The 26,429-nt window shown below is 40.6% G+C and overlaps 1 protein-coding gene across 2 annotated transcripts in view; it reads right to left on the bottom strand.

Moving 5' to 3' along the window:
- Nucleotides 1–26,429, bottom strand: part of acvr2ab (activin A receptor type 2Ab) — a 43,903-nt gene that overhangs the window by 7,322 nt on the left and 10,152 nt on the right. The window contains exons 2-7 of one of the 2 annotated variants that reach the window (XM_046854591.1): nt 15,092–15,299; nt 9,179–9,288; nt 4,636–4,790; nt 3,126–3,149; nt 904–1,047; nt 666–809 (exon numbers count right to left, since the gene is read on the bottom strand). In XM_046854591.1, the coding sequence (XP_046710547.1) occupies nt 666–809; nt 904–1,047; nt 3,126–3,149; nt 4,636–4,790; nt 9,179–9,288; nt 15,092–15,299 (785 nt within the window). The remainder of the gene's footprint in view (nt 1–665; nt 810–903; nt 1,048–3,125; nt 3,150–4,635; nt 4,791–9,178; nt 9,289–15,091; nt 15,300–26,429) is intronic. The other variant, XM_046854597.1, reaches the window with a different exon arrangement.

Raw genomic sequence — 26,429 nt, forward strand, 5'->3', positions numbered from 1 at the left:
CCGATAGTTTTTTCCGGCTTCAGATCTGCTATCGTGACAACAGCGCCCTCTAGAGGATTCACTGATATTTAGTTTAGCACATTTCCATACTTGAGGATTTTTAATGTTTTTTTCTAATTACATTTAGTACTATTTTACATGGAGTGTTATGTTTGTTTTTCTATTCAGTATCCATTTTAATGACAATCGGTTGATTAATCGGTAATCGGCAAATACGATCCAACCTGCTATCAGTATCGGTAAAATCCATCGGTTGACCTCCAGTTGATATGATTTTGAATTGAGAGACACGATGGCATCACACAAAGCATGATAAAAACTCATTTTCTGAAAAAACTGCATTCACCTTTTACGATCATAAAAGATAAAGCCGATATACGGTGGATTTAGATCGACAGCGCATCAGAGATCATCGCTGATATTCCGTCAGCAGGGGGCAGTGTGAGCTTTGAGTGAATGAGAGAATATGGTCCTGACTTCACATTTCTGAGCATACTGTTTCCTGGGCACTTTCTTTTGTGTTCCTCGTAAATCAATCCTGTGAATGATTGTCTTTCATATACGGTCTGAACTAAATCCATCACAGCAGACCAACGTGTACACACAGAGGGATGTGTGTGTGTGTGTGTGTGTGTGTGTGTGTGTGTGTGTGTGTGTGTGTGTACCCTCTCATGGTAGGCTGTAATAAGCCAAAGCTCGATGTCCATGCCGTTTCCTCTCTTCTCAGCTCCGATGAAGTTGAGGATGTTCTCGTGTTTCATCCCGCACAAATTAAATATTTCATACTCATTCTGCCAGGACTGCTTATTCTGTCACACAACACACACACACACACTTTATATCCCAAAGGAATTTTAACATTTATTCACTCACTTACATTAACACACATTTACACACACTTACCTGAATGGGGAAGATCTTTACAGCCACATGGTCGTTAAGCAGCTGTGCCTTCCACACGCAGCCAAAGCGCCCCCTGGCTTTGACCTCCAGCAACTGCAACGGCTTTTGTCCCAGGAGCGGAGAGGGCGGAGTCAACCCAGGATCCTGCAAACAATCCGCATTTATCATTTACTAAACCCGCAACTCTGCCAAACAAGTACATGCAGGGTTTAATCATCAACCTGCGCTTTTTCCATCAATGTACACCTTTCCACGTTCTTCATCCTTTACATACAGATAGAGATACATATATAAACAGGATCATTTCTGCAACCGTTATTTCATTCATTTGCTCTCAGCTTCCAGAGAACATAATAACATAACATAAATACGTAAGTCCTTTCTTTAATTCTTAAACGAGATGTGGCACAACTGCGCATGGTTTTGCCTTAAAGCGTGGTGAAGTCGTGCATCTTATGGATCACGGAAGCGTTATTGTGCAACACCGCCATCGTAAGGTTAACAGAGTTGTTCTTGGAGTGCGCTGTGAGAAAGAAAACGAAAGAGAATTTGCAGCGAGTTTTGCTGTGACATTGACCAGGGTCATGTGGTATATAAACACACACGTACACAAGAACACGCACGCATACAGCGAGATGCTTACGTTTAGATTTTTCTCTTTGCCTCTCAATAATTAAAGAGGCAACGAAAGCTGACAGGGGAGGTGAACATGATTCGATCTCCACCATCGCCGAAAATTCATTTTAGAAGCACGCTCGAAGGCTCCCAAAAGAATATTAAAACCCCAAGGCCTTTGATGAGAATTTAATGCTTGTATAAGACAGCAGTCTCACCATAATCGTTAAACGTTCTCTACCTGGAGGAGCGACAGATGAATTCGTAACCTGCGCTTTTTGGGTGGGAGGGGCATTCTTTTGCTCTTTCTCTCTCCTGTGAGTCAGAGCAACACTAGCCAATGGTGAGGGAGGCAAAGGGGGTGTGGCAGAGTGCTGGATGTGACCGGGGACAAAAAACTTTTGTTTGTTTACACCGTTTAGGCATAATATTATGACATTATAACATTATGAACGGTGAAGTGAAGAACACTGATTATCTCTTCGTCATGGCTCCTGTTATTGGGTGGATTTATTTATTAGACAGCAAGTGAACATTTTGTCCTCACAGTTGATGTAAGAAGCAGGAAAAATGGGTGAGCGTAAAAATTTGAGCGAGTTTGACAAATTGTGATGTCTAGACGACTGGGTCAGAGCGTCTCCAAAGCTGCAGCTCTTGTGGTGGTCTGCAGTGGTCAGAATCTATCAAAAGTGCTCCAAAGATCTAATCTAATCTAATCTAATCTAATCTAGTCTAATCTATCTATCTATCTATCTATCTATCCATCTATCCATCCATCCATCCATCCATCCATCCATCCATCCATCCATCCATCCATCCATCCATCCATCCATCCATCCATCCATCCATCCATCCATCCATCCATCTATCTACATGGCAAGTTTACTTATGTGTGTTCTGTTTGTACTTTCCGAATGAGTCAAAGAAAAACAGAAAGAGAGAAAGAGAAGAAGAGCGTTATGAAACTACAGAAACAAAACAACCTGCCTTGAACCTAGCAGGTTGTAAACGGTTTAGCGTTTGCGATTTTAGTTTGTGAACGATGTGCGCTGAAAAGCGATTATTGATGAAATAAAGAAACTGAAATGAAGTAGAACGCTCCAAGGTCTTCTTTTCCCAACTCTGAGCTGGCACGCCATGACTACATACACAGACACAATGTACTACCTTTATCATACAAGCATTTATCTCCTTTTTTAACGCATTTAACTGGATAACTGCTTTCTGCACAAGGAACTTTCACCTGTCAATCAATTCATCCTTTGGCGACGAAAATATATGGACACAAAACATGTTAAATTTTCCTCCATTTGCTAAATTGTCGCACAATCGATACGTTTACTGCGTGCGTGAAAGAAAAATCGGCATCGACATCCAGAACATGCAACTGAAATTACACACAGAAATGCTGCCGTACTGAAATTAGAGTTCTGCACACGTACACATGCAAACGGAGTTCTGAGTCGAATAAAGAGGAAAGGAAATATGAACGGGGATGAACAGGGATAACTGAGAGGCAACTTTCATGATCCAACATAAAAAAAAAAAGATAAAATCAATGGATTCATTAATTTAATTAGATTTAATTGAATTTAAACTCATCTTACCTCTATCATTATATGAAAGGCGTGCTAGCAAAAAGAGAAGAAAAGGCAAAAGAATGAAATTACTGCATTCGGTGAGGAGAGGAAAAGATTACAGATGAAAAGGTGTATGAAAGAATGAAACCGTACTTGATGTGATGAATGCAATAAAGACAAACATGAGCAACAATCAATTGCACAAATACAGAAAACGGAATGGTGGAGGCTGAGAAAGAGAGACACTGTACATTAATGCGTTAAAGCTGATGCTTCCAGGACCACATGGTTGATAAAACTGAAAAACTTCTCTCACTACAGCAGGTCTTAATCTTCCAGGGTGGACCGTGATCTACATTGTGACCCAGGAAAGCATTTCATCACACCGAACTGAGCCGATCGATGAAACAGAAACCCGTGTGTAGTTCGCTGGGTCGCATGACGCAGTTTATTAACTCAAACACAAATTTATGGACAAGTATGTTATGTAGCTCCAAGCAGCTCACAGGACCAGAGTCCTGCTACAGTAGCGGTCCACAATCTTTCGTCTGAGAAACCACATAATCTTCCCTTTTTTTTTTAAAAGAGGGCATCGGTGTGTAACTGAAAATGACACGAGGCGAAGTGTTTACCAGATTTTATTAAGATTTTATGATTTATAATGTATTTATGATGCCTCCTAATGCTAGATTAGTTGATTATTTTGTTATGCACTGTCCAGACAAATTGCTTTTCAAGAGAATTAAGAAATAAAATTATATAATTAATAAATTATTAATAATAAATATAACGCTCTCTCTGCAGCGTGCTGTCTTGCATGTAAATACAAAAAAGCATGTGGTGTCAGTGATTCACCTCTAGAGGCCGCTCTTGTAATGACAGCGGTCTGGAAGCCGGAAAAACTATTGGTGTGGATTTTTGCAGAAAGCCGTTAGATCCAGCAATCAACTATCGATCTCTATTGATAACGAAGGGAATTTTTAGTTCGAAAGCCACCCTATATTATTACAAACAGATGTGATATGAGTTAAACATATATTTAAATTAAAGATTGAAAAATATGCCTGCCATTGTTCAGAGAGACGTTCTAAATGTGGGGGTGAGCAATTCAGTTTCATTCGTTATAATGGTTCAGTAAACTTTCTTTGAATTTAGCTGTCAATCACATATTTGTGGGTGATTGCTATGTTTATTTTATTGCACTTCAGCAGTAAAAATGCTCTTAATCCCTCTGAAAGTGAGAGATACATAAATAAAACTTGAAAGAAAAATGACAGACACTGAGAGGGAAAAAGAGATAGAGAGAGAAAGAGAGAGAGAAAGAGAGAGAGAGAGAGAGAGACGGTAATAGAAACTACGACTCCACGTAAAAGAATTCCACACTTTGAAATCTAAAGGTTTAGCTTGTGTAACTGGTGCCAATACTTATGTCACGACCGCAGCGGTCTGAAACATGTTGCTACAGGTGTCTCGGTATCAGTGAAGTTCAACACCACATGCGCCTCTCTGTTGATAACCTCCGCAGGTTCATTCTTACCTGTGTGGGGACAAGCACAGGTGGGTACGCCAGCTTGTGGTGGTGGTACATCCAGAAGGAGAAGAGCAGGATGGCAGCAATGCCCATGATTGGCACCAGAGAGTAGAGCAGAGTGTTGAGCAGCTCGGGTTTTGGCGTCAGAGGATTCGACGTAGCTGCAGGACGCAAACAGAAATCATTAGTAACAATGGGAGCTCCGTGGGTTCTACCTCCTGTTTTCTTCAGCACTTGTAAAAGCCTTGTTTATTGACTTGTGATTTTCTCAAGCGATCTAAAGCGACTGATTGGTGCGAATTAATTCCTGGGTCTACTCTCCAAATCATAAATGGTATTTTTCATAGACCCCAAATGTATTACATATTGACTTTCAAAGCTGACTCATGATTTATTTTATATACTGTATTTTATATAATGTTTATACTATATTTTGTATACTGTATATACCACCAAAGAGTTTAAAATTATGTAAATAAGAAGCAAAGCAACTACGAGGTATTAGTCATGACCTGTGATTTGTGCATACATTCTCTAGCTACACTATATGAACAAAAGTTTGTGGACACCAGACCATAGGATTGGAATGTGCTTTTTCAACCTCTTATTTTACATTTGATCCCCGTTTGCTCCTACAATAACTTCCATTCTTCTGGGAAGATTTTCCACTGTGTGTTCTTGTGGAGATTTGTGCTTATTCAGCCAAATGGCTGTTAGAAAATTCAGATAGGTGAGGTGAGGTGTGGTGAGGGTGAGGAGGCCTGGGGTGCATCAGCGTTTAAATAATCCCAAAGATCTTTACTAGGGTTGAGGTCAGAGCTTTATAGCAGGAGATCTTCCACTCCAATCCATGTAAAACTTATTGTCATTGAGTTGGCTTTGTGTACAGGTGCATTGTAATGCAGGAACAGGTTTGGGTCTCCTAGTTCAAGTGAAGGGAAAATCTAATTCTACATTAAAACAAACTATGGTGATGTGGGGAACAGTGTGGAGTAGAAGAACATATGGCTGGAAAAGTCAGGTGTCCCAATACCATTGTCTATTTAGTGTGTGAAAACCAAAAACCAAATAGTTTTGGAGGTAAATGATCCATCTACGTCTTTCCAGGCAACTGAATGTTTATTTGAGTTGTAAATCATATAACCACGTCATGGAGTTGGCTTTGTGAACAGGAGTATCGTCATGCTGGAACGGGTTTTGGGTCTCCTTGGGAAAATTCAGTGCTATCCAAATATATCCTTTACAAATGCATGCCTTTAATTTTGTTTGGGGAAGAACCACAAATGGCTGGAAAAGTCAAGTGTCTGAATACTTTAGTTACCATAGAGACAAGTTGGTATAGAACAATACCAGTTTATTGAAGCAGGGAGGACTTCTATATTGAGACAATGTCTATTGTGAAAAGCGCCATAGAAATAAACCTTGACTATATTGGGTTTGTCATTAATACGATGATGAATGGCGCTAGAAAATGGTGAGTGAGGAAATTCGCCCTCTTCCATTTGTTCTTTGGAGTCAACCGTGAATCTACGTTGTTCTTCTCAATTACGTTTGAAATCCTCTCCAACTGGGATTTGTTGTACAATGGATGGGATCTGCGTACGTTCTCTAGATAGAGATGCGGTTTGTGCTGCCAAAATAATCTCGAGGGAAACCAACATGCCAAAAAAAAGTGAAAAATCGCTGCTGCGAATACGGAGTGCGAGTATTAAAACAGATCCTGAGCTCTCGCAGCGCTTTCTTATTCTGTGTGTGTGAATAGACAGAAGGTCACAAAGAGAGAGAGAGAGAGAGAGAGAGAGAGAGAGAGAGAGAGAGAGAGAGAGAGAGCGAAGCTCTGCAAATCCCCACTTCACACTTTCCAAAACCAAAGAAAGAAAAAAACCCCCACAAGAAATATTTCCCACATGCCAGATGTGGCACAGTGCACCCGCTGCACAGTGTAGCGTATTGGGTTAGCTAACGCTGCACCTGCTGTGGGCCATATCTCTGCCTGTTAAATAAGAAGACTTAAACACTCTCTTTAATGTAATTGCCCTCCTGGGGTTGAGCCCTGAGAATACGAGTGCTGATCTAAGAGCTGTTCTATCCGTTTAGCTCCTAATGAACCCAATTACGATACTAATGGAGGCGGATCCTGAATCTGCACTTCCTCCCCCAAAAAATTATATAAATAAATTAAATAATTCACGATGTATTCTTTTACCGGTAAGTTACCAACTTGAAGTATTTGCAAAATTCCCCAGATGACGTTTCCCTTTGCAACCCTAATTACAAGAGCACTCTAGGATCTGAATTACAGGTAGCACAGGTACAGGTAGCAAAGCTGCTTTTACACACAATGAATCCAACATCTTCTGACCAACCATGAAATGAAAAAAAAGAAAATGAAAGAAGCAGCTCGACTGACAGCACAAACACTCGTCTCGTAGCACAAAGCTGAAAGCTACAGGATCCAAAATATAAAACGCGACCCTGTCCATTATCTCCCCCACAGATGAAGAGCTTTGAATGTCTTTTTTGTGAACTGTTTCCCAATCGGTCTGCTCGAACACTTATAAGAGCCAGACCTGCTGCGTGTCATTAAGTGGAGCGCACAAAGGAGCCTGCCGTTACGTGGATATGACGAAATCCGACAAAACATTGCATTCATGTGAAGGTTTTACAGAGGTCCCTCCATTATTCCTACAAACTTTTTCAATCCTCATGCTCATTTTTCTTTCACCTTTTTTGACGCCATGCCTTTGTGTTTCCCTGCTTCTTTTCGCTGTTGCTAATGGTTTCCAATCTCCAGCTTGGAGCTCCAGCTCCAGTGTGTGAAAGCTTTTTTTTTTGTTCTTGACTCTGTGAACCCTTTACCTGAGTCCCAATAGCTCTACATAGCAAATGTAAAGTTTGCATCGTCGCACGGAAGTTGTTTTTGTTGCCGTCTTTAATTCAAAATATATAAATGCCATGACACGGATAGTAAAAAGGGGTTCTGAGAATTATTTAAAGCGATATGATGAACAGGAGCTGCATAGGCAATGCAAATATTTTGCTCTGAATTTAATGTAATTTGCTGCTCAGAACGATAAGCAAAAAGCACAGATTGGTCAAATGTTTGTGGACACTCAACCCCAACTCCTACAAATAGCCTCCACTCTTCTGGGAAGATGTTCCACTAGATTTTGAAGTGTGTGCTTTTGGAGATTTGTGGAGATTAAATCAGCCACAAGGGGGTTAGTAAACTCAGGTACTGATGTAGGTAAGGGTGAGGAGGTCTGGGGTGCAGTCAGCATTCGCATTCATCCCAAAGGTGTTCAACAGGGTTGGAGCTCTATAGCAGGAGATCTTCCATTCCAAACCATGTGAAAGATATCTTCATGGAGCTGGCATTATGCACAGGGGTATTATCATGATGGAACAGGCTTGGGTAATTTTTGTGGAAGAACCACATATATTTTATCCATATGGTGCATCTTTGTGCTGCGTCTAGTGGCGGGAGGACCGGCTGAAGGATATGTACTTGAAGCAGGAGGTGAATGTTAAACAAAAGGTTGCGAGCTGTTCTGCTTGTTATGATTACGCTGTGTGTTCGGGAGAGGCTTACACACTCACTTTAATGTAATTGCCCTGCTGGGGTTGAGCCCTCTGAGTACAGCAATTGATTACATAATGTCTCAGCTCTCAAATCGGCAGAAACGCAGGCCGCTGCTACATTTACAAGCTGCCGCTTAGGACAGTTTACAATCTGATAAAATCGGCTTGGCTTTTGTTCTTCCTCATGTGGCTTTTGTCATTCAACATAAGCTCTGTATTGTGTTGTGCCTGTTGCTGTGGCTTTTTTTCACACTTCGTTCCTTTGTACTGTTTGTTCGATATTCGTTTTTTTCCCCCAATTGCATCTTGTACATTTTAGTGCACAGACAGTGCAAAAAGCGATCCGTGTTATTGTCCATGACTGAAAAAGCAAGTAACCTAATCCTGACATGCTGAGAGAAAAATCTGCAATCCTTGACATTTAATAGTGGACAGGGCAACTAGCTTTCCCCCTCGTCCCACATTTCTTGCTACTCAAACTAGCATGGACCTAACTATTTCTATGAATTCAGAAAATATATCATTGATAGCCCGTTCAAATTTGCTGCCACTCGAGCGTTTTAATACACTACTGATCACTGCTGTAATGGCATAGCCATAGTAAAGGTGCTTTTTACTTGTCACATGTACTTTACAGCACAGTAAAATTCTTTCTTTGCATATCCTGTATCTGTATTCTGTATACCCCTAAAGTCACATATGATGATGGTTTGGTTGTTCAATCAATCAATCAATCAATCAATCAATCAATCAAGTCAATCCATTATGTTGCCGACCAATGAGATCACAATCCCATGTATTTATTATCTGTTCACTTCTATGTTACAGTAGATGGAATTTTTGTGTATGTATTCACACACACATATATATATATATATATATATATATATATATATATATATATATATATATATATATATATATGTGTGTGTGTGTGTGTGTGTGTGTGTGTGTGCACATTACTCACTCTGTACAGCTTGGGATTCTGGGCTGTAGTAAATCTTCTCGTTACACATGTTGCCCTCACAGCAGCAGAAAAACACTTCTGGGCTGTCCTTCCTCTCCACACACTCACTACTGCAAACACGTGCACACACACACACACACACACGCACACATGCACACACACACAACAAAGAAAAGTGTTTGTTTTCCTGGCAATTTACCCATTACCAAGTTCTCAAGTGTTGAGATGAGAAAAGAAGAAAGAACTGTTTCTACATGAACACACACACACACACACACACACAGTCCAGGATCTTTCGATACATGAACCCTACATACATTCTCTCTCTCTCTCTCTCTCTCTCTCTCTCTCTCTCTCTCTCTTTCTCAGGATGTGTTTTGCATTTGTTAAGCGATCAGTGAAGAGATGATGAGGTGTAACACTGCACACACTTGAGTTATAAAACACACCCAACCTCAGCAATGTGTATTTAACGATGGGATAAAAAAAAACAGACGCTGTGAGGTTTCCAGGAAGATTCAGGACTGTTAAATTACCTTTACATTTAGAATACAGACAAGCTGAGTGTGTGTATATTACAGCTACACTGTGTGTGTATATTACAGCTACACTGTGTGTGTATATTACAGCTATACTGAGTGTGTATATTACAGCTACACTGTGTGTGTGTATATTACAGCTATACTGAGTGTGTGTATATTACAGCTACACTGTGTGTGTATATTACAGCTACGCTGTGTGTGTATATTACAGCTACGCTGTGTGTGTATATTACAGCTACGCTGTGTGTGTATATTACAGCTACACTATGTGTGTGTATATTACAGCTACACTATGTGTGTATATTACAGCTACACTGTGTGTGTATATTACAGCTACACTGTGTGTGTATATTACAGCCACACTGTGTGTGTATTACAGCTACACTGTGTGTGTATATTACAGCTACACTGTGTGTGTATATTACAGCTACACTGTGTGTGTATATTACAGCTATACTGAGTGTGTGTATATTACAGCTACACTGTGTGTGTATATTACAGCTACACTGTGTGTGTATATTACAGCTACACTGTGTGTGTCTATTACAGCTATACTGAGTGTGTGTATATTACAGCTATACTGAGTGTGTATATTACAGCTACACTGTGTGTGTGTGTATTACAGCTATACTGAGTGTGTGTATATTACAGCTACACTGTGTGTGTATTACAGCTACACTGTGTGTGTATATTACAGCTATACTGAGTGTGTATATTACAGCTACACTGTGTGTGTATATTACAGCTATACTGAGTGTGTGTATATTACAGCTACACTGTGTGTGTATTACAGCCACGCTGTGTGTGTATATTACAGCCACGCTGTGTGTGTATATTACAGCTACACTATGTGTGTATATTACAGCTACACTATGTGTGTGTATATACAGCTACACTGTGTGTGTATATTACAGCCACACTGTGTGTGTATATTACAGCTACACTGTGTGTGTATATTACAGCTACACTGAGTGTGTGTATATTACAGCTACACTGTGTGTGTATATTACAGCTACACTGTGTGTGTATATTACAGCTACACTGTGTGTGTCTATTACAGCTATACTGAGTGTGTGTATATTACAGCTATACTGAGTGTGTATATTACAGCTACACTGTGTGTGTGTATATTACAGCTATACTGAGTGTGTATATTACAGCTACACTGTGTGTGTATATTACAGCCACGCTGTGTGTGTGTATATTACAGCTACGCTGTGTGTATATTACAGCCACGCTGTGTGTATATTACAGCTACTGTGTGTGTATATTACAGCTACACTATGTGTGTATATTACAGCTACACTGTGTGTGTATATTACAGCTACACTGTGTGTGTATATTACAGCTACACTGTGTGTGTATATTACAGCTACACTGTGTGTGTATATTACAGCTACACTGTGTGTGTATATTACAGCTACACTGTGTGTGTATATTACAGCTATACTGAGTGTGTGTATATTACAGCCACACTGTGTGTGTATATTACAGCTACACTGTGTGTGTATATTACAGCCACACTGTGTGTGTCTATTACAGCTATACTGAGTGTGTGTATATTACAGCTATACTGAGTGTGTATATTACAGCTACACTGTGTGTGTGTGTATATTACAGCTATACTGAGTGTGTGTATATTACAGCTACACTGTGTGTATATTACAGCTACACTGTGTGTGTATATTACAGCTATACTGAGTGTGTATATTACAGCTACACTGTGTGTGTATTACAGCTATACTGAGTGTGTGTATATTACAGCCTACACTGTGTGTGTATATTACAGCTACGCTGTGTGTGTATATTACAGCTACGCTGTGTGTGTATATTACAGCTACACTATGTGTGTATATTACAGCTACACTATGTGTGTGTATATTACAGCTACACTGTGTGTGTATATTACAGCTACACTGTGTGTATATTACAGCTACACTGTGTGTATATTACAGCCACGCTGTGTGTGTATATTACAGCTACACCATGTGTGTATATTACAGCCACACTATGTGTGTATATTACAGCTACACTGTGTGTATATTACAGCTACACTGTGTGTGTATATTACAGCTACACTGAGTGTGTGTATATTACAGCTACACTGTGTGTGTATATTACAGCTACACTGTGTGTGTATATTACAGCTACGCTGTGTGTGTATATTACAGCTACACTATGTGTGTGTATATTACAGCTACACTATGTGTGTATATTACAGCTACACTGTGTGTGTATATTACAGCTACACTGTGTGTGTATATTACAGCTACACTGTGTGTGTATATTACAGCTACACTGAGTGTGTGTATATTACAGCTACACTGTGTGTGTATATTACAGCTACACTGTGTGTATATTACAGCTACACTGTGTGTGTATATTACAGCTATACTGAGTGTGTGTATATTACAGCTACACTGTGTGTGTATATTACAGCTACACTATGTGTGTATATTACAGCTACACTATGTGTGTATATTACAGCTACACTATGTGTGTGTCTATTACAGCTACACTATGTGTGTGTCTATTACAGCTACACTGTGTGTGTATATTACAGCTACACTGAGTGTGTATATTACAGCTACACTGTGTGTGTATATTACAGCTACACTGTGTGTGTATATTACAGCTACACTGTGTGTGTATATTACAGCTACACTGTGTGTGTATATTACAGCTACACTGTGTGTGTATATTACAGCTACACTGTGTGTGTATATTACAGCTACACTGTGTGTGTATATTACAGCTACACTGTGTGTGTATATTACAGCTACACTGAGTGTGTATATTACAGCTACACTGTGTGTGTATATTACAGCTACACTGTGTGTGTATATTACAGCTACACTGTGTGTGTATATTACAGCTACACTGTGTGTGTATATTACAGCTACACTGAGTGTGTATATTACAGCTACACTGTGTGTGTATTACAGCTACACTGTGTGTATATTACAGCTACACTGTGTGTGTATATTACAGCTACACTGAGTGTGTATATTACAGCTACACTGTGTGTGTATATTACAGCTACACTGTGTGTGTATATTACAGCTATACTGAGTGTGTGTATATTACAGCTACACTGTGTGTGTATATTACAGCTACACTGTGTGTGTATATTACAGCTATACTGAGTGTGTGTATATTACAGCTACACTGTGTGTGTGTATATTACAGCTACACTGTGTGTGTGTATATTACAGCTACACTGTGTGTGTGTGTGTGTGTGTGTGTGTGTGTGTGTATATTACAGCTACACTGTGTGTGTGTGTATTACAGATCCACTGTGTGTGTGTGTATTACAGTTACACTGTGTGTGTATTTCAGCTACACTGTGTGTGTGTGTATTACAGATCTACTGTGTGTATATTACAGCCACACACTGTGTATTACAGCTACACTTTTGTGTGTGTATTACAGCTACACTGTGTGTGTATATTACAGCCACACACTGTGTATTACAGCTACACTTTTGTGTGTGTATTACAGCTACACTGTGTGTGTGTGTATTACAGCTACACTGTGTGTGTGTATTACAGCTACACTGTGTGTGTATTACAGCTACACTGTGTGTGTGTATTACAGCTACACTGTGTGTGTGTATATTACAGCTACACTGTGTGTGTGTATATTACAGCTACACTGTGTGTGTGTGTGTGTGTGTGTGTGTGTATATTACAGCTACACTGTGTGTGTGTGTATTACAGATCCACTGTGTGTGTGTGTATTACAGTTACACTGTGTGTGTATTTCAGCTACACTGTGTGTGTGTGTATTACAGATCTACTGTGTGTATATTACAGCCACACACTGTGTATTACAGCTACACTTTTGTGTGTGTATTACAGCTACACTGTGTGTGTATATTACAGCCACACACTGTGTATTACAGCTACACTTTTGTGTGTGTATTACAGCTACACTGTGTGTGTGTGTATTACAGCTACACTGTGTGTGTATTACAGCTACACTGTGTGTGTGTATTACAGCTACACTGTGTGTGTATTACAGCTACACTGTGTGTGTGTACAGATCTACTGTGTGTGTGTGTGTGTGTGTATATTACAGCTACACTGTGTGTGTGTGTATTACAGATCTACTGTGTGTGTGTGTGTATTACAGTTACACTGTGTGTGTAAATTACAGCTACACTCTGTGTGTGTGTGTATTACAGATCTACTGTGTGTATATTACAGCCACACACTGTGTATTACAGCTACACTTTTGTGTGCATATATTACAGCTACACTGTGTATATTACAGCTATACTGTGTGTGTGTATTACAGCTACACTGTGTGTGTATTACAGCTACACTGTGTGTGTGTGTGTATTACAGCTACACTGTGTGTGTGTGTGTGTGTGTATTACAGCTACACTGTGTGTGTGTATTACAGCTACACTTTGTGTGTGTGTATTACAGCTACACTTTGTGTGTGTGTATTACAGCTACACTGTGTGTGTGTATATTACAGCTACACTGTGTGTGTGTGTGTATTACAGCTACACTGTGTGTGTGTATTACAGCTATACTGTGTGTGTATATTACAGCTACACTGTGTGTATATTACAGCTACACTGTGTGTATTACAGCTACACTGTGTGTATATTACAGCTATACTGTGTGTATATTACAGCTATACTGTGTGTGTATATTACAGCTACACTGTGTTTGTTTATATTACAGCTACACTGTGTGTATATTACAGCTACACTGTGTGTATTACAGCTACACTGTGTGTGTATTACAGCCACACTGTGTGTGTATTACAGCTACACTGTGTGTGTATTACAGCTACACTTTTGTGAAATGTATAATTCATTTAATTCTAAAATCGTTTCTATGCTACTATATATGAGTCAGAAAACCTTTTTCGTGAAGACGCTTTTTCATTATATATATTTTTTAAATGTGTACAAAAAAATAAAAATAAATAAAATGCATGTACAAATAAAAATGTGTATTCATAAATCAGGTGCTTTGTAAACAAACAAAAAAATATATATCCACAACATTGTAAAAATTATGGAAAAATAACAAGAAAAATATATATTTAATTATGTAATAATGCATATAATATGCTCTCATTTCATATTTTAAGATTAATATTATTATTATTATAAATAATATTAACAATAGAAATTATATCTGGACTGACCCACGAGATGAACGACGCAGTAATAGGACACTTACTACTGCATGTATTACCGCCACGCCAGCATCCATTTTTATACTTATAACATTAAAGCCTGACTTCAAGGTATTAATGTATTATCTAGTGCCTCATGGACCGAATACTTACGCCGTCCTGAGTGAAACACTGCACTGTAGATTGTTGTAAACGGCTATGGTGTATGTACCTGTCGTAGCAGTTGACGTCGTCAAGCCAGCAGCCCTGTTTGACGAGCTCGATGGTTCCCGAGCTGTTCTTCCACGTGGAGAAGCAGTGTCTGCGCTTGTCTTTCTCCCCGCTGCACGGCTCGATGCCGCTGCGGTTCGTCCGGTCTTTCTCCCAGTTGGAGTTGTAGAACATGCACTCCCGGGTTTCCGACCGGCCTAAGATTGCCCCTGAGTGATACGAGACACAGAGGAGGAATTAAAGGTTAGGCAGCAAATTCACTAGTCATACAAAGTTTAGATTACAAGCCAGCAGATGCACTGTATGGACAATTATCATGCTGGAACAGGTTTGGGTCTCTGAGTTCAAACGAAGGAAAAATGTCATGCTACCACATCTAAAGATGTCCTATAAATTTGTGGGGTAACAGTCTGGAGTAGAATCTCATACAGCTTTAACAGTCAGTTGTCCAAATACTTTTGTTTATATAGTGCATGAAAGCCAAATAAACAAATAGTTCAGGAGTCAAATCGTCCATTTCCTGAGGCGTCTTTACAGGCAACTGAATGTTTATTTGAGTTTGTAACTGAGAATCTTGTATTTTTCAACTTCTTATCGCATTTCGTCGTTTCCTCCAATTTTCATTCTTCTTCTCTGCATCACTGAGATCATTTATCTTTCTTGTTTACATCATTTCTTGTCCTACTCACACACACACATTCATCCAGTCAGATTAAACACAATATCATTACTCACGAACATGAACCTCAGCTTTCTCTCTCTAACACACACACACACACACACACACACACACACACACACACACACACACACACACACACACACAAAGCCATTAAGCACAGTAATCTGTTCAGTTCATTTGCCTGAATGAGTAAGAGGGAGGTCAAACGCAGGCTGAGCAAACAGAGCGAGAGGCAATAACGGAAATGCTTCAATATCATCATCAATCTGCTGAGAGAATACGATAAGTCCAGCTCTGCATAGACATACACACGAGCACACGCGCACACACACTTACACACTGACACACACTCTCCTTCTCCACCTACACACTGTTGCACAACCACACCCTGATCCGGATCAAACTTGTCAAACGTGAGCTCTATTAGACGTGAGGTCTACTCATAACAAATACGGTCTTAACTAAAACCACATAAGCAGGCAAACGTTTGCAACACAAAGCCATCAGATTTGTATGTGCTTTTTGAACATCCCATGTTCTACTAGATGTGGAGATTTGTGCTTATTCAGCTACAAGGGTGTTATTAAGGAGTTATTGAGGGTGTAGGTGAGGTGAGGAGGCCTGGGGTGCAGTCAGCGTGAACAATTTATCCCAAAGATTTTCAGTAGGGTTGAAGTCAGAGTTTATTGCAGGCCACTCGAGATCTTCTACACTCTTCCGACCCATGCAGAGCATATCTTCATGGAGCTGGCTTTGGGTGTACAAGGTGCATCCGATACAACTGTGTGCCTACAACGTTGTGAAAACAGTTTGGGGAAGAACCACGTAGCACTGGAAAACTCAGGTGTCCCAATTCTTTTGTTCACATAGTGTAGTTTACCTAAAAACCAGACATCAGTGTTTATGTAAAGGTGTTATCTGATTGCAAACGTGTTACGGCCTCTCTACCCTCCTCTACATCCTCATTGTCTTATTAAAAGGTTGCCATTTTCACCGCCATGCTCTAGTTCATTTATTTGTAAGTGCATCAGTAACCGTGAGTGAGCGTCAAAGCGGCACATGACGTCCGTGTTTTATATACGTGTCGCGGAGCCAAGATTTCAGAGACCGAAGCAAGCAACAAAGCGACTCACGCAAATAAGGCCACATGTGGTTCGACATGTCTTCATTTTATTATTCGCAACCGCAGGACTAACATGCAATTCATTTCCTTTTACAGTGGTATCTCACAGGGAAAACAAGTGCTAGTGGCAGATAAACAAACAAACCTGGACAACAACCACCTTTCGTTTTCTGCTTTAAAAAAAAAAAAGATGCTAATAATACTAATAATAATAAAAAACAACAACAGGTCATCCTGGTCAACCCCCCCCACCCCCGATTCAAACTGCACTCGCTACTAAAAATCCCCTGAAATCGTTTAATCACAAATTTACACACTGTACACTGAATCCAACACTGTAAAAGAGCCAAAATCTGTCTGCTGCAACTGCTGAAAGTCTAAAACACGACAATTCGTAACTTGGTCGAGATTTTATTTCCTGAGAACAATGACCCCCCACCCTCGCAACCCTGTACACAACCAGCCCTATAAACACCACCACAAGTACGACCACAACCACAAGTATGAACAGGACGCCGCTTGGCTTTAAACGCAAGTGACAAACTGAAAAGTAATCCGCTGGAATTAGCAGAACTCCACATCGCTGAACATCACGGCGCACGGCAGCGGTTAGCCACAGGCAGTTACCGAGAGGGGCTCGTGTTCACCTGGACTCGTCTCTGCTTTCTGAGCACGGGGCACGACGTGCCGAGGGAAAGAGTGGAGGTTTATTCCGAAGACGCCTCGGAATCCGGCTTTGGTTTAATAATTAAAAGCAGTCGCTTTTATTAGGCCGGGCCATTTAGAGGTGCTCAGGAACGTAGTGCTCCACTAACGCCAGCAGAAAGCACACAAAGTTTTTTTCATACGCAGCTAAACTGGGTATTAGCCAGCAGACGACCTGAAGCGGAGTGCTCTTCGGTGAAGCTGGAGGGTCGATTAAAGACGACTCCACTCAGTCTGACGGCAGATCTGCTCTACGTTGCTGCTCCTCGTGTTCTCCAGAACAAATGTCTCAAATGTCACATGGACGATTGGCTGTAAGGAAATGTGGCAGAGGACTGACTAACTGTCTGTCTGTCTGTCTATCTATCTATCTAGTTCATCTGCACTATTTAGACATATAGGCCTTGCTGCTCTTGCTCACATGCACCGTAATGCACAGTGGAGCCGTAATGGAGTTTCCTGCGCTGATTAACGACGTATTCATTACTGCCAAAGATTATCTCCAGCTCATGAACTGGGCATTATCTGAATTATTGCAGGAATGTTCAGGAATGTCTGGCAGCAGGTCAAAAGGACAAACTTCACCGAGTTTGCCGAACTGAAAATTAAGCAAAGCTCCGATAAAGCAACAACGAAGCTGCCACTGGGGCTCTGTGTGAGACTGAAATGCTTTGGAAAACACAATCCTGTCCCATAACACCGTGAAGCCAAGACTATACATTGCAGCACTGTTGTGTATTCTTTATTCTAATTTGCCAAAGGTTTTGAGTCATTAAAAAAATTTGGTTGTGGGAGTTTTGTTTTATGTAAAGGAGACGCTCCAATAAAACAGACTACAGATTGTTTCAGTTTGGTGAAGACGTGTTCCATTTTTCTCCAGTGAGTCTCCAGTGTCAGGGGGAATAAACTGCGACAAAATTTAAAAGAACTGCTTCTCGAGTACATTATGTCTTCCGTTTTGTTTTTTAAAACATAATGTATTTGAATCTTATCAGAACAAGATTAAATTTACATGGGTCTTGGGGGAAGTGCTCCTCTGTGATTTTATTTCCGTCCAGACTGCCACGTCTGTCCTGTTCCTTGTCGTCCTCTTAAAAAAAAAAAAAAATTACCCACTGTAGCCATTTGATCATTTTAGTCTGGATGCACATGTCCGTGATTTTCTATGCAAACGCTGGCTTAGAAAAAAACTAAACAAAACAAACAAAAAAACAGCCAATTGCTGGTAACTGCCTTATATAGTCTTGTAATGTGTGTGTCAGTGGCACTGCTACACACATTAAACAAAAGTCACAAAACGATCTAAGAATGCTTCTCGTGTGCATTGTGACTGTTTCACTGTGTTATCGAATTGCAGCTGGAACCTTAATTTCCGCCACTCGGTTGCCATGTTGTAAATTAAACTGAATAAAAAATCACAGAAAATGTACACAACATGGGCTTTATACATCCAACATGAACATGAAATATTTACGGTTCTTCAATAAACTCAAAAGTTCTTCCTGTTGCTGTTGAATAAAATAAATAATTTCCTATAACGTTTTTTGAGACTAGCTTTGGCAGCAGAAGGCTGCACGCACAGTCACAGGGAGCACCGAACTTCAGAAGTCAGTGTGCCATAAGATATAATCCTGTGTACATCGGGAGCTGTGGAACTGGTGCTATTCTGACCACGGCTCTCCTCGCGCAAGTTTTTTTTTGCCGGAAACAACACGATCTCACTTCTGCACCCACCCAACTCGCCAGATTTGGCTCCTGGGAACTTTGTCCTGTTTCCGAAGATGAAGATGCAGCCATTATGGAGATCCGGCGCGAATCGCAGAAGGTGCCTGATACGCTTCGAAAAAAGACTTCCAGCACAAATTCCAGTTTGTCAGAAACGCTCGGGGCACTGTATTGCTCTTCAGGGGACTATTTTGAAGGTGAACATGTGTTAATGTAGATAAATAAGGCACTTCCTTGTAAACAGAGTTAGTCTCAAATCTATTTGATACCACCTCGTACTTTTATAGTAAATGTGCCAGATTATAGAGCAAATCTACTGTCTTTGTTCAGTAAAATGTTACAAATAAATAAATAAGAATAATATCAACAAGTGTCCATGTGCTTTTGATTTGCCCGAGAGCAGGTGCTGGCTTGTCCCTGCTCTCTCTCTTGTCGTCTCCCTCCTCTGGCTTGTAACACAGGAAACAGGATTAAGTGAAAGGGAAATGCTTTGACAAACTGCCAGGGTGTTTCATTCACTCTCAAGACACACCGAGCCCTGAGACGAGAACTCCACCGTGCAGAAGACTGATGCATGGTTCAGCCAATCCTGTGCACCTACAACTCGTCATACCGTAACTTCAAGCAAGGAGAAGGGGCGGCGCAAAGCTGCTGCACTTGTATTTTTTGCTCCGTAGGTGACAGGTATGGCTGCTGTCGAAGCCTAGTGCTAAATATTTTAGATCACCTCGTGCTTCTGTTGCAGACGACAGTGTTGCTTCTCCCTGAAGGAGGATGAGTTTCGTGTGAAAGGCTGTCAAGCAGCAAAAAGAACACAGTCTTCTTATGAAGCCTCATCATTTTGTGCTTGAATACCTTAGTTTACAGGATTACTTATGCTGGATTGAGACTGACTGCTGTTACAGCCATTCAGAGCTGTGCTGTTTTAATAAGCAAATAAATTACAGTATAATAAATGATTAACTCCAGTTCTTGGTAAATTACTAAAACCATCTGGTCAGAACTACAACAGAATGACACAGTGTTTTTTACTTCTCATATACTACAGGAGCTGATTGCTAATCATGCATTCTTCATCTAATAATGTTCCTGTGAATTAGTGAAAGTGATCTCTCAGTGATTAAAGCTCTGGGTTAGTGATCAGAAGGTCAAAGGTTTAAACCCCAGAACAATCAAACTGCTACTGTTGAGGTCTTGAACAAGGCCCCTTAACCCTCTCTGATCCAGAGGTGCTGTATCACAGATTTTCTTTCTTTGACATGCAAAGAAAAAACTTTACTGTGCTTTAATTAGAGGTTGATTTTGCCCATTAATCAGCACTCGTAGTTGACTGCTGGAACAAAAACCCATACCGATATTGTTTTCAAAATTCTGGTCTGCTGTCATTGTTTTCACACGTGACGTTACGTGCTGCACGGAGGCGCACTATATTATATTGTTATTTATTAAAATATAATTATATTTATTCATTAATACGTTTATATTTATTTAATTAAGCACATTTTTATGATTCAGTACTGGTTGTTTATTGATTTTTTAACCAGTATCCATTTAAAAATCTATCGGATGAATAATCGGTTATCGGCAAGTACGATCCAACCAGCTATCGAAATATCTGTAAAATCCATTATACACTATAAAGCTGGACTGAAAGATTGCAAGTGTCCTGCACAGAGCCCTGATCTCAACCCTTCCTGAACTCCACCGGGATAAACTAAAATGCTGAATGAACACAAACCCTCTGAGTCATTCTACAGAATCTAGTGGAAAGCCTTCTCAGAATAGGGGAGTTTATTATAAAACAGTAACGAAGGGAATAAATCTGGAACAGGATGATCAGAGTGGAGAGGTGGTCAGATGAATACAAACGTTTGGCCATAAAGCAAATTGAGCAAATGTAAGTGATTTAAATCTGACACTAAATAAAAAAAGCAGGATCTGAGAGTGAAACAGGCTGAGGTTTCCAATCGAAAGAGGCATGTTGGTAATTTCAGGGTATTTTGTACGTCTGCCAAAGTAAACTTCACATTTACGTGCTTCAAATACGATATCAAAGCAGAAGAAAATGTGAACGCAGATGCTGAAACTTCCAACTGAGGAATTACACCTGCGTTTGGCTCCGATAATGCTGTCCTGGCATGGAAAAAGTGAGAGACAGAGCGAGAGAGAGAGAAAGAGAGAGAGAGAGAGATGAAGAGAGCTGAGAGAGCTGAGTCCTGGCTCTCATTAGACCCAAGTAGAGCAGCTGGAACAAAACAGTGTTTCAGTGACAGCTTGGCATCATTTAGGGCCTTCTGTCAGTCAAAAGCCAAAATAAGCCAATTAGACTCAGACATTACACAACACGTACGCACCAATCAGGTATAGGATGCCCACTCGTGTGGACTCGTGCGACTCGGATACAACAGCAGTGTCACACAAACACCAGTCTTTACCTCGACCAGTTTGTCACCTTCAGTTAAAACTGTCACTGCTGATAATGTGTGTTCCATTTAAACGTCTTTCCGTGTCTGTGTGTGTGTGTGTGTGTGTGTTTTCTCAGACGGAACCAGAGACAGAAATGGAGACAGTGAGAGTGAAAAAAAAAAGAGAGAGAAAGGCACGAGAGAGAGAGAGATGTGAGGGTTGTATTACGACGACCAGCAGCGAGGGGACGGGTGCTGGGGACGAGGAGTCTCTGAGCTGTTTAAGGTTTCTGCTGACAGACATCTTTGACCACGCTCAATAATTCAACGAGCTCAAAAGACCTCCATTCAGGCCCAGAGCAGCACTGTACATTTACAAAAGCATCCCAAAAGCAAACGCAAACAATTTTAAGCACGAAAAGAGCTAAAGAGACGAAGAGAAAGAAGGCGGACACTCGTTCTATACAAATTGTTCGACAGTGGTAGATGTCTGTGTTACAGAACGTGATCCCATTTAGAAGCCTGTAGTCTATTGATGAGGAAAAGGGATAGAGTTTGACTGATACGGGTTTTTATCTGGCCGATGACTCCCATTCTAATCGCCAGATTTGGCTCCTGCGGACTTCACCCTCTACCTGAAGATGAAGATTCAGCTCAAAGTTCGCTGGTTTGACACCACTGCCGAGATCCAGCACAGAAGTTGCTTGACACACTTTGAAAACGGAGACTTCCAGCACACATTCCAGGAGTCTCAGAAATCCTCAGGAAGCGCTGTATTGCTGTGCAAGGGGAGTATATTTTGAAGGTGATCGTGTGTAAACGTAGATAAACGAAGTACTTTCTTGTAAACAGAGCCAGTCTCGAAACTTTTTGATGTTCTCTCATAAATATGTTTTTTTTCCCCCACATTTGGAACATTCTGAATTGCATTGTCGCTACATGATTTCCTCGTAAAATCCTGCTAATACTTGTCCCGAATAAAGTAGACAGGCATCAGTAGACTCGTATTCATGACTAAAAAACACAGATACTCTGTTAAAAAGTGGATAGTGACTCACATTTTACTGCACAAATGGCACTAGACCTGAAGCCGGGGAACTTGGCCCTGACCCAGAAAGTCATGGGTTCGATGCTGATTGATAGCATCCTGCTGCTGTTATTGTGCCCTTAAGGGAAGCACTTAACCCAGGCAGCTCCTAAAAGAGCAGCCTGTAAATGGCTTATGGAAGCCACTCTGGATAAGAGAGTGTTCCAAATGAACATGACCAATCCAAAAACACAATGAAGGGAAACAAAATATTTCCTACTTTATCTTAATCAAAATATTTGTCGTCCTGATCAGGAATGTGACGCTGAGCATCTCGAAAAAGCAATGCCTCAGACACACACCACTCTCGGTGCCATTTCCTTCTGTAATGCATCTCCAGAAGGAAAAGAGATGATGTCCATAAGGCTCCTTAATAGAATAAGAGGACACGGAAGAAAGAGGAAAAAAAAGGAAAAGCATCTTCTTCGTTCCCTAAAGGAACGTGTCATTTGCTCTTCTGAAATGCCGGCTGTCAAGAATAGGAATCGGAGAAGTGCCTCGATTCGGGCACATCCTGAAAGTAAATATTCTCCTCACCTCATCCAATAATGTGTGCACAGATCGAGGCACAACATCATGACCCACAAAAACATGGCTATGAAAAGAAACATGTAACAAATAAGATTTACAAGCAATTCAGAAACTTTGACTCGTATAATAGAAATATTCTCACAGAAAGAGCAAGGGAGAGAAAAAAAGAGAGAGAGAATGTGGGGGAGGGGTTGAAAGGCAGCACTCTTTCCACAGGGCCAGTAAAAAGCAGAACACGGCCGCAGAATCTGATCTCTTAATCCAGGCTGGAATGCAGCACAGCCAATCAGTCTCCACTTCAATTACACTGCAGAACGGCAGCTGTCCCGCCACAAAACACCCCGGCTGAAACTGTACTCCAAACACCAACGGTGCATGGCTGAAACCAAATACCCAAATCTAAACACTGATACTGTACAACCAACACTGAATACGCGAATCTAAAGCGATACACCAAGAGAGACACCGGACAGACAAATCTGAACACACAAACTGTACAATTACCGAAAAACATCAAAATCTATACAATGATTGCACACAAACACATTCAAACACCAAAAATAATCCAACACCAAACACCTACCTGTAAACACTGCTACTGTCCTCATCTAAACACTGGTACTGTTCTCATCTAAACACTGCTACTGTCCTCATCTAAACACTGCTATTCACTGCTACTATCCCAATCTAAACACAACTACTGTCCTCATCTAAACACTGGTACTGTTCTCATCTAAACACTGCTACTGTCCTCATCTAAACACTGCTATTCACTGCTACTATCCCAATCTAAACACAACTACTGTCCCCATCTAAACACTGCTACTATCCCAATCTAAACACAACTAATGTCCCTATCTAAACACAGCTACTGTTCGCATCTAAACACTGCTACTGTCCTCTTCTAAACACTGCAACTGTCCTCATCTAAACACTGCTACTGTCCTCATCTAAACACTGCTACTATCCCAATCTAAACACAACTACTGTCCCTATCTAAACACAGCTACTGTTCGCATCTAAACACTGCTACTGTCCTCTTCTAAACACTGCAACTGTCCTCATCTAAACACTGCTATTCACTGCTACTATTCCAATCTAAACACAACTACTGTTCCCATCTAAACACTGCAACTGTCCTCATCTAAACACTGCTACTGTTCCCATCTAAACACTGCTACTGTCCTCATCTAAACACTACTATTTACTGCTACTATCCCAATCTAAACACAACTACTGTTCCCATCTAAACACTGCTACTGTCCTCATCTAAACACTACTATTCACTGTTACTATCCCAATCTAAACACAACTACTGTTCCCATCTAAACACTGCTACTGTTCCCATCTAAACACTGCTACTGTCCCCATCTAAACACTGCTACTTTCTTTCTTTCGGATACTCCCATTAGGGGTCGCCACAGCAGATCATCCATATTCATGATCCGCATGTTCGATTTGGCACTGTCATCTAAATACTGCTACTGTTCCCATCTAAACACTGCTACTGTCCCCATCTAAACACTGTTACTGTCCCCATCTAAACACTGCTAGTGTCCTCATCTAAACACTGCTACTCAATGCTACTATCCCAATGTAAACACTGCTACTGTTCCCATCTAAACACTGCTACTGTCCATATCTAAACACTGCTGCTATACCAATCTAAACACAGCTACTGTTCCCATCTAAACACTGCTAATGTTTTGATCTAAACACTGCTACTGACTGAAACTCACATTGTACATTTGACAGCACATTCCTTTATCTAAACACAATAAATGCCAATAAATACACAAATCCAAACCACAAGGACAAATCCAACATATATGATCTCCACCATCCTAAAATACAAACTGTCTGTTGTCGGAAAGTTTTCAAGTTCTGAAGTGGTGTATATAAAAAAACGCGTGGCTTGTTCAGTTGGGATTTTCTTGTAAATAAGATGAACACAATCGTAGCACATGTAGCACATTGGCTAAAATAGTGTCCTGAGAACCAACACTGTGCCATTAAATAACAAGCTCATACTTCATCCTGGGTGCTAACGGTGTACCATAAACCGAAGCGTTGACCTTCTCTTTGCGCCACATTCATTTGAGCCTCGAGATCTGCCCCTCTACTGTACCCTCAATAGCTCACTGCATTCCTACTCGATGCCCTTCCAGCCACTTGAGCTGCGCATAGTTTAATTCCTCCCGGGGTGCCGTAGCAGAACGTGGTGCTGCACTGAACTGGAGGAGGTTTTGAAGCAGCCTGGATGTCGTGAAGTTGACATGGCGAGGACGGGGGGAAAGGATTTAAGGAGCTGGACGCTTAAGCGGGATAATTTAGTGGCCGCTGTGTGAATCCTAGTATAAAAGGTGAGGTTAAAAGGCCATTTAGAAGCTGGAAGAATCAGCAGAACTGAAACACAGAACCACGGGAGATGGGCTTGCTGAAAAAAACAAACAAAAAAAACCAAACAAATGTGCTAGACAGAGAGGCTTAAGCCTAGAATGTGCAGAATGAACATGTTTCTTTGTGAGCAATTTGTAGCGCAAACGCACACACGCTGATAATGAAACCTGGATTTAGTTAATGCCTTTTAAAATCAAATACACTATATCGACAAATAGACGATATGGACACCTGACTTTTCCCAGCCATTTCTGGTTCTTTCCCAAACTGTTACCACAAAATTAGAATGACACAATTTTATAGGATGCCTCGGTTGCTATAGCATTCAATTTACCCTTTTCTTCTAGTCTAGGAGACTCAAACCGGCATGAAAATGCATAAAGCTAGCTCCATGAAGATATGCTTTATATGGGTTGGAGTGAAAGATCTTGAAGGCCTGCTATAAAGATCTGACCTCACCCCTACTTGCCACCTACGCAAGTTGGAATGCTGAAAGCACCCCAGGGCTCCTCACCCTATAACAGTACCTGACTTTACTCCCACTTTACATCCATGGAACATCTTCCTAGAAGAGTGGAGGTTATTATTATTATTATTATTATTATTATTATAACAGCACATGAGGACTACATTTGGTTCAAAAAGTACATATGAATATTAAAACATTCCTCTCAACACTGT

Source organism: Silurus meridionalis, chromosome 1 (genome assembly GCF_014805685.1).
Source record: "Silurus meridionalis isolate SWU-2019-XX chromosome 1, ASM1480568v1, whole genome shotgun sequence".
NCBI lineage: Eukaryota > Metazoa > Chordata > Actinopteri > Siluriformes > Siluridae > Silurus > Silurus meridionalis.